The sequence below is a fragment of the Pteropus medius genome, unplaced genomic scaffold (assembly GCF_902729225.1).
Source record: "Pteropus medius unplaced genomic scaffold, Ma_sr-lr_union100, whole genome shotgun sequence".
Lineage (NCBI taxonomy): Eukaryota > Metazoa > Chordata > Mammalia > Chiroptera > Pteropodidae > Pteropus > Pteropus medius.
Window position 1 is genome coordinate 28,908,163 of NW_024354502.1, and position 19,192 is coordinate 28,927,354.

The 19,192-nt window shown below is 35.9% G+C and overlaps 1 protein-coding gene and 1 pseudogene across 1 annotated transcript in view; both read left to right on the top strand.

Annotated features, from left to right (window-relative positions):
- The window catches only part of LOC120595604 (disintegrin and metalloproteinase domain-containing protein 5-like), a 76,047-nt gene extending 73,163 nt beyond the window's left edge, over positions 1–2,884 (top strand). The window contains exon 7 of the mRNA XM_039853765.1: positions 2,696–2,884. Within this exon, the coding sequence (XP_039709699.1) occupies positions 2,696–2,884 (189 nt within the window). The remainder of the gene's footprint in view (positions 1–2,695) is intronic.
- A 137-nt stretch (positions 2,885–3,021) lies between these two features.
- LOC120595605 (elongation factor 1-alpha 1-like) lies at positions 3,022–18,863 on the top strand (annotated as a pseudogene).
- The last annotated feature ends 329 nt before the right edge of the window (positions 18,864–19,192 follow it).

Here is a 19,192-nt window from a genome sequence, read left to right on the forward strand (position 1 = left end):
CTGTTTCCTTTTATTTATCTTGTTCCTTTAGGTATAAGATTAGCTCGTTTATTTGAGATTCTTTTTTTTTTTTTCTTGAGGTAGGCCTGTATTGCTCCGAATTTCCCTTTTAAGACTTTTAGGCTTTTGCTGTGTCCTATAGATTTTGTGTCATTATGTTTTCATTTTAATTTGTCTGTAGTTACCTTTTGATGACTTCCTTTATCTCATTGTTAACCCATTCATTATTTAGTAGCATGTTATTTAGCCTCAATGTGTTTGTGTAATTTTCATTTTTTTCCTTGTAATTGATTTCTAGTTTCATATCATTGTGGTCAGAGAAGACGCTTGATATGAATTCAGTCTTCTTCGATTTATTGAGACTTGTTTTGTGGCCTAACAGGTGGTCTATCCTGGAAAATGTTTCATTTGCATTCATGAAGAATGTATATTCTGCTGCTCTGAGGTAAAGCACTTTTAAAATATTAATTAAGCCATCTAGTCTAGTGTGTCATTTAAGGCTGCTTTGTGTCTGGAAGATCTGTCTATTGGTGTCAAAGGGGTGTTAAAGTCCCCTATGATAACTGTATTATTGCTTACATCTCCTTTTTTGTCAGTCAACATTTGCTTTATATATGTAGGTGCTCTTGTGTTAGGGGCATATATGTTTACCAGGGTTTTGTCTTCTTGTATTGAATTCTTTATCACTATGTAATGCCTTTCTTTGTCTATTATTATAGCCTTTGTTTTAAAGTGTGTTTGTCTGATGTAAGTATTGCTACCCCAACTTTCTTTTCATTTCCATTTGCATGAAACATTTTTTTCTATATCTTTACTTTCAATCTCTGTGTCTTTTGTGATCTAAAGTGGGTCTCCTGTAGACAGCATATGCATAGGTCTTATTATTTTATTCATTCAGCTACCCTATGTCTTTTGATTGGAATGTTTAATTAACTTACATTTAAAGTGAGCATTGATAGGTATATAGTTATTGCCATTTTACTATTCATACTTATATTCTTTCCCCTTCTTCTTAAAGAAGTCTTTTTAATATTTCCTTTAATGCTGGCTTGGTGGTGATGAATTGTTTTAGCTTTTTTTTTTGTCTGGGAAGCTCTATATTTTTCTTTCAGTTTTAATTGATAACCTTGCTTGTAGAATAGTCTTGTTATAGGTTCTCGCTTTTCATCATTTTGAATATTTTGTGCCAATTCCTTCTGGACTGCAAAGTTTCCGTTGAGAAATCAGCTGACATTCTCATGGAGTACCCTTATAAGTAACTAGCTGCCTTTCTCTTGCTCTTTTAGGAGTCTCTCTTTGTCTTTGACCTTTGGCATTTTAATTATGACATGTCTTGGTGTGGGCCTCTTTAGGTTCATCTTGTTTGGGACTCTCTGTACTTATTAGACTTGTATGTATATTTCCTTCACCAGGTTAGGGAAGTTTAAACTCATCATTTTTCTGAAAAAGGCTCTATTCTTTGCTCTCTATTTTTTAGTTCTGGTACACTTATGATGCGACTGTTAGTATGCTTGATGTCCCAGAGGTCTCTTACAGCATCTTAATTTAAAATTTTTTCTTTTTGTTTTCTTTTTCAGTTGGGTGTTTTCTGCTACCTTATCTTCCAAATCTCTGATTCAATCCTCAGTTTCATCTGCTGTTGATCCTCATCCTTAGTCTGTTGTTGATTCCTTCTAGGGTAGTCTTCATTTCCTTTATCGTATTTTTTATTTTCGACTGGTTCTTTTTTATGGTTTCTATGCTCCGTTTTATGCTCACTCTCTCTTTGTTGAAGTTCTTACTAAATTTCTTTAGCATCCTTATAACAAGTATTTTGAATTTGTTCTCTGGTAGCTTGCTCGCCTCCATGTCATTTAGTTTTTTTTCCGGAGTTTTCTCCTGTTCTTTCATTTGGGACATTTTTCTTTGTTTTCTCATTTTGACTGCCTCTCTGTGTTCATTTTAGTGTTTTAGGCAAATCTCCTATGTCTTTGCCTGCTGGTGAACTTATGCAGTAGGTGTCCTTTGTGGCCCAGTTTTGCAGTTTCCTTCATCACCTGTGCTGTGTGTTCCTTCTGTGGGTTGCGTATTGCTCTCCTGTTGTATTTGAGCCTTTATGGCTTTTAGCATGTCAGTTGATGGGATTGACTCTCAGGCTGACTGGCTGTGAGCATTGGCCATACCCATAGAGTATAAGCTGCTTTGTGGGGGCTGACTTCTCAGATGGGGGTTCACTCCAGCAGGCTCCTGTGCCTATTGAGACCACCCTTTGGGTTTGCTGCTTGTAGAGTTAATCAGATAGTGCTCTGTTGTGGTCTGAAGCCAGCTTCCAAGTGTATTTATTGGTTATAAGGTCTCCTGAGAGGGGCTCTCATGCAGGCCAAGGTCAGCAGCTGCTTATGATTAGGTTGGGGCTACCTGGTAGGAGCTACAAAGCTATCTGCAGTTGTTTGATGTCTGTGTTGGACCTGAAGGCAAGGGTTGCAGGGTGGCCACACTGAGAACTAAGTTCAGCTGCCACTAGTACTGGATCTGGGCAGCTTAGTAAAAGGCCTATTGCACTCCAAGGCCTGACGCCACCTACCCACTGCCCATTAGGCTCTGCTGCTGAAAGAGCCTCAGTTGGTACTCAGTTTGAGTGAAGGAGGGTCCCAGGTAGTCACCAGAGTGGGGCGAGTATTCATCAGGTTAATATAGATTCACATTTGGCCCACAGACCACTGAGAGTTGTTTAAGAAAGGCTGCAGCATGGGTTGGGGCTGATTGCCTGCCCCTGAAAGTGCCTCAGGTGGCACACAAGCCATGGCTGGCTGTTTTTGCTGAAAAAACCTCCTGTAATGTGAGGGGCGGGGCTGGTTGCTCAGGCACAGGAAGTGCCTCCAGTGGTGCTGCTGGAATTGGGTGAGGTAAGTCCTGGGGTGGGGCAAGCTGAGTTCACCAGGCTAATGCAGTTTTTGTTTTGATCATGTGGGGGCGAGCTCAACACAGGAGAGATGGTGCCTACCTGTAGCCTATATGGGAGTAGGGCTCAACACTGGGATAATGGAGGCTTTCCCTCTAGCCTTCACCCTGAGGCCACACAATTCAGTCTTTCAGTCTGTGTCACTGACACTTCTCAAGTTGCCGCCCTCCACCAAGTTGCCGCCCTCCACCAGAGCCCAGAGTGAGTGCTTGTGAGAGAGTGAATCTGTGTGAGAGGCCTTTAAGAGGATATCTGGTTTTCCAGCAGCCTTCTGTCTCTCCTGGATGGGCAGAATCCTTGCTGATTTTCACAGCCAGATATTGTAGGAGCTCCTCTTCCTGGCAGCGGAACTCTGGGCTAGGGAGCCCGATGTTGAGCTGAGACCCATCACTCCTCTGGGGGGACCTCTGCAGCCGAAATGTCCCTCTCAATACTCAACCATTACATGTGAGTGTGGGCTCAGCTAGTTTTGAGTCTTTGCACCTCCTACCAGTCTCTACTGGTCTGGAGTGGTCTCTTCTTTATACCTTTAGTTATAAGTTCTATGCAGCTAGTCTTCAGATGGTTCTTGAAGTTGATATTTTCCATAATCATTATAATTTTTGTTTCCATCATTAAATATGATTTTAAAACTAATAAAAGGGTTTGCCTATTATATTTAACTCATATGTATGTTTTCACTGTTTCTTCCTTTATGATGATCCAGAACTTTTTCTTTTATTATTTCTTACTCTTTCAAGGGCATAGATTGCAGCCTCTGTCATTTCCATTCTACTATTAAGCATATTCAGCATTAAAAAAAATTTTCATTGTATTTTTCAATTCTGTAATTTTCATTTGGCTATTTTTTGTACCTCTATTGCTTTACTGAGATGTTTTTAGTTATTTAATTTGTTTCTAGAGAATTTGTAATTGATTGTCGAAGCATTTTTATGATGTTTGCTTTAGAATATTTGTTACAGAAATTCAGCATTTGAATTTTCTTGGCATTGATGTATGTTGATTATCTTTTCTCATTCAAGTTGTGGTTTTTTGTAGTTCTTGGCATGGCTTTATTTGTATCCAGGACATTTTGTCAATTATGTTAAGAGATCCTGGACCCTATTTAAAGTTATTATTTTAGTAGGCAGTCACATTGTTTAGGTCTTGGCCTTCTTTTCTGGGCTATGATTCCAAAAGAAATTTAATTATCGGAGCCTTTTATTGTTATTTTGTCTGCTTAGTTTACTTATTGGCACTAGGTTTCTCAATGGTTTCTACTGATTCTTCCTAAAGGTATAAGACAGTTTCCTTAGACCAGGAAACAACATGTCTTTCAGTGGCAAAGGGAGGTATTGGAATCTGCCATCTGGTTCTTACATCCCTTCACCCCTACAGCTGCTCTTAAATCTCTGGATAGGGAAAGGATTCTCGGATCGTCAGGATCAAAGAGACTTCCTGGGCTCATCTGTTTGTTATTGTCTGCATCTCTTCTTCTGGTTTCATTCATCCACCTTGGCTCATCTGGACATGGTAGGGGCTCTCCTGGCCTGGCTGCTTGCTGTGGTTGGACCCCTTCTCCAATACTACCCACCTTTCCTGATATCTCCTGGAGGAGGAAAGGAGTCTTTGCAGACTCAGGTAAATGGCACTGTGGGGGAAAAGGCTTCTTAGCCAGACTGCTGAGCTCTCTTGCTGGTTCTGCCCACCTATCTCTTTGTTGGGGGGAAAGCAGGAGAGACTTAAATCCTTAAAAAGAGGGATTACCCTGGCCATTTGTTACTGATAGGGTTCTAAATCTACTCCTCCTGTTGGTGGTGGTATTGGTCTTGATTTCCCTTGATAATGTCAGAGGGAATAAAATTTGATCTGGGGAAGGAATGAACCTACCTATGTTGTCTTTTGTTGCTAGTTGTGAGGCTGGGAAATGCAAGGTCTAGGTTGTCTTCCTCTGTTTGGTTGGGGGACACAAAACACCCTGATGCTATGCAGTTCCAGTCTTAGATCTCGTACCAGTTCACCTACTTTCTACAGCTCAGAGTTCTCCTTTGGTTGTCTCTTACCCATTTATAATTTTATAATTTATAATTGTGCTTAGCAAGGACAAGCAGAGAGAAATAGGTCTAAGTTATCTTGTTTGGACTCATGATTGTTATATGAATGTTTTATTCTGCCATTTTTCTTGTATTTTCTATAATTTTTACTTTATGATTTTTCTTTTAATAAGTTTATTAGGGTCACATTGGTTAATAAAATTATATAGGTTTCAAGTGTACAATTCAGTAATATGCCATATGCATATTACATTGTATGTTCAACATCCAAAGTTAAATTTCCTTCTTGATCATATATTTAAACCTTTTTAACCTTATCTACTTCTTCCTGTCTCCCCCTTTACTCTGGTAACCACTAAACTGTTATGTGTTTATGAGTCTGTTTGTTTGTCTTGTTCATTTGTTGCTTTCAGGTTTTTATCTCACATATGAGTGAAATCTTATGGTTCTCAACTTTTTTGTCTGACATATTTTGCTTAGCAAGATAATCTCAAGATCCATCTATGTTGTGGCAAATGGCAGTATTTCATCTTTTCTTATGGCTCAGTAATATTCCATCGTACGTATGTACTACATCTTCTTAACCAATCATCTATTGAAGGGCACTTCTATTGTATCCATGTCTTGGCTACCGTGAATAATGCTGCCATGAACATCAGGGTGCATATATCTTTATGGATAAATGTTTTCAAATTTTGGGGATAGATATCCAGAAGAGGGGTTGCTGGGTCATATGGAAAATCTATTTGTAATTTTTTGAGGAACCTCCATACTGTTTTCCATAGTGGCTATACCAATTTACATTCCCACTAGCAATGTATGAGGGTTCCTATCCCCACAACTTTCCCAACACTTGTTACTTGTCTTGTTGATAATGATTGTTCTAATAGGTGTGGTGGTGTCCCATTGTGTTTTTGATTTGCATTTCCCTAATTGCTAATAAAGTTGAGCATCTTTCCATATATCTGTTGGCCATTTGTATGTCTTCTTAGGAGAAGTGTCTCTTTAGATCTTCTGCCCAAGTTTTTATTTGGATTGTTTGGGGTGTTTTTTTTGTTGTTGGATATTAGCTCCAATTGGAAATGTTGTTTGCAACTATTATCTTTCATTCAGTTGTTTGCCTCTTTGTTTTGTTGATGGTTTCTTCTGCTATGCAGAAGCTTTTTAGTTTGATATAGTCCCATTCATTTACTTTTGCTTTTACTTCCCTTTGAGGTTAAATTCATAAAATCCTCTCTAAGACCAAGGTCCATGAGTTTAGTACTTATGTCTTCTATGCAATTTATTGTTTTAGGTCTTATGTTTATGCCTTTGATCCATTTTAAATTGATTTTGGTGTATGGTGACAGATAGCAGTATAGTTTTATTCTTTTGCATATGGCTTTCCAATTTTTATAGCGCCATTTATTGAAGAAGCTCTTTTTCATCATTGTATATTTTTGGCTCCTTGTGGAAAATTATTTGCCCACATATGTATGGGTTTATTTCTGGATTCTTGATTCTGTACCATTGGTCTCTGTGTCTTTTTTTCTGATAATACCATGCTGTTTTTATTATTGTCACTTTGTAGGATAATTTGAAGTCAGGCAGTATAATTATCTGGGCTTATTCTTTATTTTTAGGATTGCTTTGGCTATTCACGGTCTTTTGTAATTATATACAAATCTGATTTTTTTGTTCTATTTCTTTAAAACATGTCATTGGGATATTGATGGGAATTATATTAAATCTGTATATTACTTTGGGTAATATGGCCATTTTAACTATGTTCATTCTTTCAATGCATGAACAGGAAGCATCTTTCCATTTCTTTGTCTTCAATTTATTTTAATAATGTCTTATAGTTTTCAGTGTATAGGTCCTTCACATTCCTTGTTAAGCTTATCCCTGGGTATATTATTTTGTTTCTTGCCATTGCAAAATAAAATTTTTTTTCTAAAATTTCATTGTTAGTGTATAAGAACACAGTGGATTTCTCTACATTGATTTTGTATTCTGCAGCTTTACTATATTTGTTTATCATTTCTAATAGTTTTTTGGTGGAGTCTTTAAGGTTTTCTATATAAAGCGTCATGTCATCTGCAAAATGTGACAGTTGGACTTTTTCATTCCCAATTTGGATGCCTTTTATTTCTTTTTTGCCCACTTGCTCTATTGGGCTTCCAACGCTTTCTTGAATGCGTGGTTAGAGCAGGCAATCTTGTCTTTTTCCTGATCTAGAGTGAAGGCTTTTAGTTTTTCATCATTAAGTATGAAATTAGCTTGGGGTTTGTTGTATATGGCCTTTATCATGTTTTGGTACTTTCCTTCTATACCCATTTTTTTCCTTTTTTTTATTGTTATTTTTTATTATGGTGTCATTGGTTAATGAAATCCAATAAATTTCAAGTGTACAATTCAATAGCAAGTCATATATATTTTACATTATATATTCACCACTCATAGTTAGATTTCTTTCTGTCACCACATATTTGAACCATTGTACCCTGTCTCCCCACCCTCTGGTAACTACTAGTCGGTTGTCCAGTTTGTTTCATTGTCATGTTTGTTTGTTACTTTTAGGTTTATATGCCATATATAAGTGATATCATGTGGTTTTCACCTTTTTCTGTCTGGCTTATTTCGCTTAGCATGATTATCTCAAGGCCCATCCATGTTGTTATAAATGGCAGTATTTCATCACTTCTTATGGCTGAGTAATATTCCACGGTATATATGTATCACAGCTTCTGTAGCCAGTCATCTATTGTAGGACACTTCGATTGCTTCCATGTCCTGGCCACCATGAATAATGCTGCTATGAACATCGATGTGCATATATCTTTTTGGATATATGTTTCCAAGTCTTTGGATAAGAACCCAGTAGAGGGATTGCTGGATCATATGGTAGATCAATTCATAGGTTTTTGAGGAACATCCATACTATTTTTCATAGTGGCTGTACCAATTTACAGTCCTACCAGCAGTGTATGAGGGTTCCTATTTCTCTGCATCCTTTCCAATACCTGTTATTAATTGTCATGTTGATAATAGCTATTCTAACAGGTGTGAGATTGTATCTCATTGTGGTTTTTATTTGCATTTCCCTAATAGCTGTCAATGGTGAGCATCTTTTCATATGTTTGTTGGCCATTTGTATGTCTTCTTGGGAGAAGTGTCTGTTCAGGTCCTCTGCCCATTTTTTGATTGGATCATTTGTTTTTTTGTTGTTATTGAGTCATATGAGTTCTTTGTATATTTTAGATATTAAGCCCTTATCAGAAGTGTTGCTTGCAAATATCTTCTCCCATTCGGATGGTCGCCTCTTTACCTTGTTGATGGTTTCTTTTGCTGTGCAGAAGCTTTTTAGTTTGATGTAGTCCCATTCATTTATTTTAGCTTTTACTTCCCTTGCCTTTGAGTTCAAATTAATAAAATCCTCTTTAAGTCCAAGGTCCTTGAGTTTAGTTTCTATGTTGTCTTCTATGCAATTGTTTTAGGCTTATATTCAGGCCCTTAATCCATTTTGAATTAATTTTGGTGTGTGTTGGTAGACAACAGTCTAGATTCATTCTTTTGCAGGTGACTTTCCAGCTTTCTCAGCACCATTTATTGAAGAAGCTTTCCTTTCTCCACTGTTTGTTTTTGGCTCTTTTGTTGAAAATTATTTGCCCATGTATACATGGGTTTACTTCTGTACTCTTGATTCTGTTCCACTGGTCTGTGTGTCTGTTTTTCTCCTGTTTTGATTATTGTCACTCTGTAGTACAGAGTGATGCCTCCAGCTTCGTTCTTTTTTCTCAGATCATTTTGGCAATTCAGGGTCTTTTGTGTTTCCATACGAATCTGATGATATTTTGTTCTGTTTCTCTAAAAAAGCCAATGGGATTTTGATTGGGATTGCATTAAATCTGTATAATGCTTTAGGTAATAAGGTCATTTTAACTATGTTAATTCTTCCAATCCAAGAACACAGAATATCTTTCCATTTCTTTGTATCTTCTTCAGTTTCTTGTAATAGGGTGTCAGGTAGTTTTTGTAGAGTTCGTTCTTTCTTTTCTTTTTTTTTTTTTACTCTCATGTCTCTCTTCTTCCATCTGCATCATTTCTAGATTCTGTCTTCAATATCACTAATTATTTCTTCCATTTGGTCTGCTCTATTTCCTAAGCTAGATGTTTCTTTTTTTTTTCTTTTTCTTTTAATCTCTTGTTGAGTTCTTCAGTTCCAAAAGTTCTATTTGGTTCTTTTTTTAAAGTTTCAGTCTCTTTGGTAAACTATTCCTTCTGTTAATTAATTTTTTTCTGAGTTTATTAAATTGGCTATGTGAGTTTTCTTGCTTGTTGAGTATTTTCAGAACTGTAATCTTGAATTCTCTTCCATTTAAATCACATATTTCTATAAGTTTATTTTCTGGAGATTTTTAAAATCTTACTGAGGTGTCTTGTCACCTTGGTTGCTCATGGTATTTGATGGATTATTTCTCTGCCTTTGTAATTATTGAAATATACTCTGCTATTTTTTTAAAAAAACTATAGTTATCTCTCCTGGGGAGGTGTCCAGGCACATTGATAAGAAAAGGGTTTCCCTCCACCCCCTCCCCAGTAGGTGGTACACAAGCTTCTTGCACTGCCCAGGCCTCTCAGATCTCTGCTGTATGGCAAAAAAAAAAAAAAAAAAAAAAAAAAAAAAAAAAAAAAGAAGAAGAAGAGAAGAAGCCCTTTCTTACCTGGAGCGGTGTGTGTCTCCTCTGTGACCAGGTCATCTCAGTCCCAGAGCTCCACCCTGTGGGAGAATGTGATGGGCATTGGAGTTCTAAGCCTCTGTAGAGACCCTGAAGCTTTAGTGCTGCCCTAGCAGCCAGATGCAGTGTTGTGATGCCTGAGGTGCTCCAGTGCCTCCGCCCAGATCAGCCTGGAAGGGTAGGGTGAGGTGAGTTGGGAGAGGTTGTCAGTGTGCTTGTGGTTATTTTTCTTCCAGTAATGCTAACCAGCATCCTTCAGTTGCGTGGCTTATGTATCTCTATCTTTGTCACTGGGACCAGTCACAGTGTGCATCTCCTTGGTTCCTGAGGTTTCAGACTTCTGCTCTGTATCTTGACACACATTGTTGCAATTTTCCATGGAGTCTGCTGCTAGCTCTGGGAGAGTGTGGGGGAGGGGATATCTGGAAAAGAGAGGGGAGGCGTCCAGGCTCTGTGATTCAGCTTTCTATCAATGGCAGTTGGTAGAACATAGCTGTCACACCTTTGTATTCTGTCTCTGCCTTAATCACTGGGTTCTGCTGCCATAGTTCATGCTGATCACTCGGATAGGAATGCTCTGGGCTACAGAGAATGCAAGCCACTACCTGATTCCTCCCCTTTTCCTAAGTCTTGCAGGGAGCTGCTAGCTGCGTCCATGGCACCGGTCTTTGCTCCTCTGCCTTTCCTTCTCTCATGCTTACCCAATTCGCCTACCTTCAGGTGCTCTGATGCACCAGTCTTTCAGATGTGTTTGTATGTTAGGCTGTGAATTTTCAGTTGGATTGTAGCTGTTCAATGTTATAGTTTCAAGGGGAGAGATCAAGGGGACCCTTCACACTGCCACGCTTCTGATGTCACTCACTTCATAACTTTTTGATGTTATTCTTTTCATGTGTTACTTCCTATATCTCTTCTGGACAAAATAATCTACATAATAATGTGAAAATTTATAAAATCTGGGGTCTAGGCAGCAGTAATAGCATGTCAATAAATGTTCATACCATTAGTCAATGAAATTATTCTTAGATGAGAATATTTAATACCCTCTGCCTTATTTACAAGTTTATATACATTTTCTTAAAAGTGTGATGTTTCGATCATGAATAATCTCAACATTTATTTTTAAGCATAAAAAATGATAGGTCTTGTTTTTTGAGTTGATTATATATATACAGTTTTAAGCAAGCTAATGTTTCGGGTTGATTGTATTTTTATAGTTTTGAGCAAAGAGCTAGAGAATTAATTGTACTCTGACAATTTCACAAGGAATAAGTCTGGATCTTTAAGATTTTCTTTCTCCATGAGGCTAGGAAATCAAGCCCAAGAAGTACTCTCTAACATATGCCACCTGAAATACTTGTAAATATAGGTGAATATCTCTCCTCAAGGTTCTCAAAAGTGCTAAGGTCCATGACCTATTGGGAAGAGAGCTTCTTTACTAAGTGTGAGTTGGTCTTCTAAAGCTAGAACAGATATTATACAACAAATCTTCTATCTATGATATTTTAATTTTATATATTTTAGTTTTTATTTTAGAAGTTCTGTTAGTTCTTTTTTGTATTTTCTAATACTTTTCTAAGTGTGTCCATATATTCCTTTACATCCTTGAGCCTGTGGATTTATAACATCTATTAACACCCTTGTCTATTAATTCTATCAACATTAACATTAGTAATTATGGTTCTGTTGGCTGTTTTTTCTTACTATTTCTGGGCCACATTTCCCTTCATATTTTTAGTAATTTTTATTGAATAGTGAATTTTATTAATTTAAGGCTATTGAATGCTTTCTTGCTTTAAAGACAATTGAACTTTATTTTTGCAGGCAGTTAAGTTACTTGCAGATTAGTTTAATTCTTTCAAGACTTGTTACTAAGTTCTCTTTAGGGCACGGAGTAAATTTCTAGGGTATAATTTTACTGTAGGCTAAATTTGCCCCACTTCTAAGTTGTGGACCTTCTATGGTCTCTACCAAATGTCCTATGCATTCAACAAAGTCTGTCTGTTTGATATGATTTCTAGCCCTATGTGATTTCAGGAATCGTTCATCTTAAAGATCCTTGTTAATTTTTATTTTTTCTGGAAGTTGTTCTTGCTTAGTGTTGTGAATATTTGCACTGTGCAGATACTGATTGTATTCAGTTAAAAACACAAGGCAATTCTATGCAGATTTAATAGATCTCTTTCATTGTATAGTTCCCTCCTCTAGAATAGTCTTCCCAGGAAATTCTAGCTTTGACAGTCTACCAAACTGCACAAACCTGAATCTCTGTCTCCGTTACTCAGCTAGATTTCCAGGCTGTATGTAGGTTCCTCCTCCCGCTACTTCACTATAGGAAATTGCCTCCAGGCATAGAGCCTGAACAATGGAAGGGCACTACTCATTTGTTTCATTTTCTTCTTTTCTTCAGAGATAATAATAGTCTTGTGCTGCCTTTTGCCCAATGTCTGAAAATAGTTGATTCCTATACTTTGTCCAGTTTTCTAGTTATTTTATGGTAAAAGGATAATTCTGGACCCCCTTATTTTACCCCAACTGGAAGCAGAAATCCTCCAAAAAAAATTTTGAGCCTATGTAAATAACTGCATTTCCATGAATAGTAAAGAAACAGTAAAAGTACTGTTTCAGAATTTTGAGGGATCAGTGAGAATCAGTTACTAGTTTTAAAATGTTTCATTTCAGTTTATAAAACATAGGAACTAAACTGAGGATTAGGAATGCATCGAGAAGAATGAAAAAGGCTTTCCTCATATACCATCAGAAATATAGATTAAAAAATAGAAATCCACAATTAATTTTTTCTCATAATTTAATTCAGTCCTGTATAATTAATTCTTATTACCCTGGACCTTGAATTAGCAATTTGCTTTCATGTGATCTTATGCTCCTGAATATAAAAAAGATTCCAGTAAAAGCTTATTTCAGCCTTATGATGTGGTTTAAAAATTGTCTAATCAATGTCAGCTTAAGCTCCACATCCTGTACCTGTGAGTCTAATTCTTGAATTCAAATAGTTTAGAATACAAGGTATAATCTTTTACACAGGGCAGTGAAGACCTAGTTTCTATCCTGTAACTAAGAGCAGAGACTTTAGACAAACATTAGAGAAAAGCAGAAACTCTCAGTTGATCAAAAGACCGAATGGCTCTGGGTAATTTATTAGAGCCACCAATAGTAATAGAATGGAGAAAAGTAAAATTCTTTGTTTTGCTGGGGAGGAGTATGGTAATAACTATTGAGTTTTATTAAAATTTCTCCTGAGGATAAGATAATATAAAGAGAAATAGACTTGATTTTCTAGGAGCTTTCAATCCATTCTAAATGTACAATATATAAAACATCTTAATAACACTATGTTTATATTAAAAACATTAAAAGTTAACCTGGGGAAGGCTGCTTATATCTTTGATTTGACCATTCTTCCTATGCAGCTCTTACAATGTTGTCTAATTAGGAAACATGGAGAATACCAAACAAATGTAATTACATCTATTATCATTATTTTTATAGGCAAATAAATCTTTGTGATTTTCTAATGGCAATCTCAGAAATTTCAAAGACAGTTTTAGGTATGAAAAAATTCGGAAGAAACAACTCTTTTGAATTTAGGGTCTGACCTTGATAAAGCATAATCAAAATAGTTGTCAGAGGAGGTATGGTCACTTGATTAAAAAGTGGTGTCCAGTAGAAAGTGCTTAGATATCTATTAATCAGAGTGACAACCCAAGAGTTCATATAAAATAGGAGAAAATAGTAGAACTATAAGGAACCTGTTAAAAATAACTATTTACATGACATAAAACAAAATTATTCTGGTGAGATACTGAATTTCTGCCATCTGGACAGATTATACAGATGATAAGGAAATACCTTGTACTATTTCTGTTAAGAACAAATTAAATATTTCATAACAAGCTGCCATTTGTACAAGTAAAAATACTAAATTCTGATTTTACATCAATATAGTATTTGGCTCTAAAATATTCACAAATACATTTTTAAAATAATCTTATAAACTCACCAAAATAGAAAAATCATTTTAAATTTTTTAGACTTATTGTATTACACGTCTCATTACCCTGAAACACAGTTTTATTTTGCCATTACTATTAATTAAAATTCCTAACCAAATTAAGTAAATTCTATTTCAGACTGAAATGAGAGGTAATACAGAAGCTAGTTAGCAGCCTAAAAACTTAGACACACATAACAGAATCCCTAACAGTCACACTCATTTTCTTACACCTTCTTAAAGTGACAGAAATGAATAAGTTCATTAACATAAACCAAAGGTATAGTCATTCCATAATATAGGAAATAAGCAAAATTGTATGTGCATACAAGTGTGTATGTATGTATACATGCATGCTCACAAGTACGTACAGACCAGAGCCAGACTCATTTGGTTAAGAATCAGAAACAAAAACAAAATGCCAAAAACCAAAATGAAGACAAAAAAATCCAGAGAAATAGAGAATCAGCTAAGTTATATTTCTGACATCACTTGGGAATCATTCCACAAGTCATGTGGGTACAATAAAAGACATGTCTATACTTAAACAGTTCAAGGGGAACATCTGTTGGGCAAATACATTTCTTTGACTCTGGCAGATGAGTCTACTTAGGCACCTCAATGGGGTTTTGAGAACTGTCAAAAATATTAAAAACATGAGTCTATACAAACATAAATTGAGAACATGTCAAACATTTGTTTAGCTCATTAGTGAGTGAACAAGTTGTTAAAACTAGTTCAAAGAGTATTTGAAGACCTATATTTAGAGGCACTAAGAAAAAGAATGTTGAAATACTATTGCTAGCTTTGATGTAAAACCTACAAATGTACTATAAATAATTTGGGGTTTATCTTTTCAATCAAAAAATCATTTACATATCTGCCAAACAAAATCTATGTGTTAACATATAACTTCACAAAATCTAGAATTTTACAGTGAAGTGACTATCAAGTTAAACAAAAGTACATTCCCTTAGATAATAAAATAATTTTTAGGTTGGCCTCATATGAGCCACTTAATGAATGTTCAAATATGACATTGAAAATATACATAGTTCTTCATTTTCTCTATTTAAAAGTTGTGAACAATTATTATTTAACTGATATATTAGCAATATTCTAGTAATATTTGTTATTAATGATCTTCACACCTCTTTTTAACAACATTACTTTTAACTAATTGTAATACAGATAATTTTTAATGTTCTGCATTATGTAATCAAGTGATTTTGCATACACTATAGAGAATAATGTTTTAGCCAAAATTTGAAGATCTCATATGAGTGCTAGTTTTGGTGAAGTGTGGTATTATGAAATCAAGCATTTTTTTTCTCCTATGGACTGTTTTTGCAACAACATTTCTTTAATTGTATTCATTGTTTCAGTAGAAGAGCTAAATTTACACTTTAATTTTTTATAATGAAATCTGATTTTTTTCTGATTGGTAGATGAATATTTTATTTAAATTGATGTTATTATTACAATATATTCATCTACAATACAATAGTATTACGGTTCTAGGTACTTTCACCATAGCATTTGTGTTGTAGACATCTTTGCTACAAGCATTTTTGCTGCAGACATTTTTGTCATATAAGTACTTGGCTGTAGGACAATTTTGCAATAACAAACATAAAATAACTGGTTGAAAGTTTTATTTTTTGATAAGATAACTGGTTGACAGTTTTAATTTTTGATAAAATAGCTGGTTGACAGTTGGAATTTTTTGTTTGGTTTCATTTGTCTGTTGGTAGAGTTCTTGCAATTACTCCCATTTTTATATTATATATATAAATCTTAACTAGCCCTCCTAATGGTCTGTACAGTGAATGATCAGAGGACATGTGGTAGTGATGTTCTTTAAATAGTTAGCATTTCTTCTTTACAAAGATTTGCCCCTTCTTTAAAATGATTTACAATGATAAGATTTAGTTTCTTATTTTGAAACACACTGCATTGGGAAGAGAAGGAGAAGCCTACGGCCCTTTTTGAGGGTGCAGACTTGAACACATATTTCCAATAGAATGAAGCTAAATGCTTAGGTACAATCCAAAAATGAAATCAGTTATTTGTGCAGTATTGCCATGAATCTACACGTTTTAAATAGTCTTTTTAATTCTGTTATTCACTTTTTCATGTTTCATTTTGTCTTTTTTAAAGTCTCTTTTTTTTTTTGTCATGATTTCATCTCTTTTACAACAAAATTGTCTTATGGCCAATAAGTTATGCAGTGAAAATGTTTGGGGTAAAATAGCTTATAGCAAATAAGTCTACAGTAAAGATGCTATGGCAACAGTAACAGACACAGCATATTATATTATCATTTATGTTATCTATACGAATAAGAAAGCAGTATTAACAATTAATAATATAATTATAGAATGTAATTAAAAACATAATATTCTATACATCAATAATTTGTCTAATAAGAGTTTAAAATTCGAATTAATCCTGAAAGTATTAATTCTGAGAGATACTATGGAAAGTTAAATTGACATACATTTTTTGAAAGTCTCAAGATTTGCTTGCTAAGTTCAAATTTGTTTCTATATAATACATTTTGATAATACCACATGAAAATAATCAGAGTATCCATCACATCTTGCTCACCTGGAAACATATGGAATAAAAATATGACCTGAGGACTTTCTCCCCCTAGAAATCTAAAGGATAGTGGATCAAATCTCTATTCCAGAGTGTTTATCCTACTCTTTCTGCATGTTCTGTTGTTATTATGATCCAAAGACAAAACTCACCCTCAAAACCAAATCCTTTCACAAAGTATTGAATTTACTAATTTGGGGGGGATAATTAGGAAGGGCCACAAAAATTAATGCCATAAATTAGAACAATGTAAATTTGAACATTAAACATTTCTTAGAAGGCCTTTTAGCCATCTCACATTGGGAGTCTCGCATTGTCCTATTACCTCATATGATTACCTGTTATTCTTGCTTTTCTTTCTATTCATTTTTTCACATGGAAGTAAACTATTTCCCTTTGCTGCTCATACCAGTGATTTTAAGATCTTGACCTTCCATAAGATAGTATTCAACCCTGACTGCTCATGATAATTGCTTGGAACTTGCCCCCAGAGATAATGATGCCATGGTCTCAAGTGGATCCCAGACATGGTTATTTTTAAAATGCTCCTCAGATAATTCTTGAACTCAAGGAACCAATTAAATTGTTTTTCCAGAAATTTGTCTTTCTAAGAGGACTTCTGGTGGTAGATGGTAAGAAAATAAGACTTCCGACTTCTTACATATGATTATATCTTTGCGATCTAAAGATACCTAGTTTATTTTACATTTATTTTAATGTACTCAAAGTTACTTTAGTTGGGGAGTTTTTATGCCAGTCCTTGGTAATATGAATTCTGGCATTTTCTTAAATTGTTCTTATGTATTATTAATGCACACAATCCAATGATTTGACTGACTTTATTTTTTACTTCTTTTTGTTTTCTTTTAGTTTTGTGTCAACTTTACTTGTAGAGAGATCAAATACCTGATTGATTATAGGATGTGCGACAATTCTAATCACTGCAATAACAGTGGAGTAAGTAATTTCAATTTTAATTTAAGCAACATGCTTTAAAAATTCAATAAATGGCTTGGAAATTTTAAACAAATTATTTGAGCTTTTCGCAATGGGTTTGCTGCCAGGGCACAGGTGTCATGAAAACCACCGCTAAATCTAAGCCAAATGGGAAAGGAAAAGACTCATATCAGTGCTGCCATCATTGGGCATGTAGATTTGGGCAAGTCAGTTTGGGCAAGTCAACCACTATTGGCCACGTGATCTACAAATGTGGTGGGACTGACAAAAGAACCATAGAAAAATTTGAAAAGGAGGCTGCTGAGATGGAAAAGGGCTTATTGAGGTGTGCTTGAGTCTTGGATAAACTGAAAGGTAAATGTGAGTGTGGTTATTACCATTGCTATTTCCCTGTGGGAATTTGTGACCAGCAAGTATGTCACCATCATGATTCCCTAAGACACACAGACTGTCAAAAACATGATTACAGGCACATCACAGTCTGACTGTGCTGTCCTGATTATTGCTATTGGTATTGGTGATTTTGAAGCAGGTATCTCCAAGAAAGGGCAGACCATGAGCATGCCCTTATGGCTTGTACACTGGATGTGAAACAAGTAATTGTTGGTGTTAACAAGATGGATTCCACTGAGCTGCTCGACAGCCAGAAGAGATACGAGGAAATCATTCAGGCAGTCAGCACCTACATTAAGAAAATTGGTTATAACCCTGACACAGTAGCATTTGTGCCAATTTCTGGTTGGAATGGTGACAACATGCTGAGACCACATACTAGTGTGCCTTGGTTCAAAAGACGGAAAGTTGCCCGTAAAGATGGCAGTGCCAGTAGAACCACTCTGCTTGAATCTTTTGATTGCATTCTGCCACCACCTTGTCCAATAGACAAGCCCTTGCGTCTACTCCTCCAGATGTCTATAAAATTGATGGTATTGGTACTGTCTCTGTGGGTCAAGAGGACACACTGTTCTCAAACCTGGCTTGGTGGTGACTTTTGCTTCAGTCAGTGTTACAACTGGAGTAAGGTCTGTTCAACTGCTCCATGAAGCTTTGAGTGAAGCTCTTCCTGGGGACAGTGTGAGCTTCAGTTTCAAGAATGTGTCAAAGATGTTTGTTGTGACAGTGTGGCTCGTGACAGCAAAAATAACCCACCAATGGAAGCAGCTGGCTTCATGGCTCAGGTAATTATCTTGAACCATCCAGGCCAAATCAATGCTAATATGCACCTGTGCTGGATTGTCACACAGCTCATATTGCTTGTAAATTAGCTGAGCTGAAGGAGAATATTGATCATTGTTCTGGGAAAAAAGCTGGAAGATGGACAAAGCTTTTGGAATCTGGTGATGCTTTTGGAATCTGCCATTGTTGATATGGTTCCTGACAAGTCGTGTATGGTGAGTGCTTCTCTGCCCATCTTCCTCTGGGCTGTTTGGCTGTTCATGACATGAGACAGACAATTGCTGTGGGTGTCATCAAAGCAGTGGATGAGAAGGTGACTGGAGCTGGCAAAGTTACCAAGTCAACCCAGAAAACTCAGAAGGCTAAATGAATATTATCCCCAATACCTGCCACCCCAGTCTTAATCAGTGGTGGAAGAATGGTCTGAGATCTGTTTGTCTCAAGTGACCATTTATGTTTATTTGTCAAAGACTGGTTAAAGAATACAATGCACCGTAAAACTCTCAGAAGGAAAGGAGAATGTTTTGCCTACCATTGGGTTTCTATTTTGTGTGTGGAAGTTTTTAAGTTATTAGTTTTTAATGGAAACAACTTGACCAAAAATCTGTCATGAATTTTGAGACTCATTAAAACAAAAACATAATGAGAAACCTATGAGTCCTTTTGCTCAACACTATAACTTCGTATAGTAGTACCTAGATAAAAGACTTAGTAAGAGTTGCCCATGACTGATTTCTGATGTTTCATC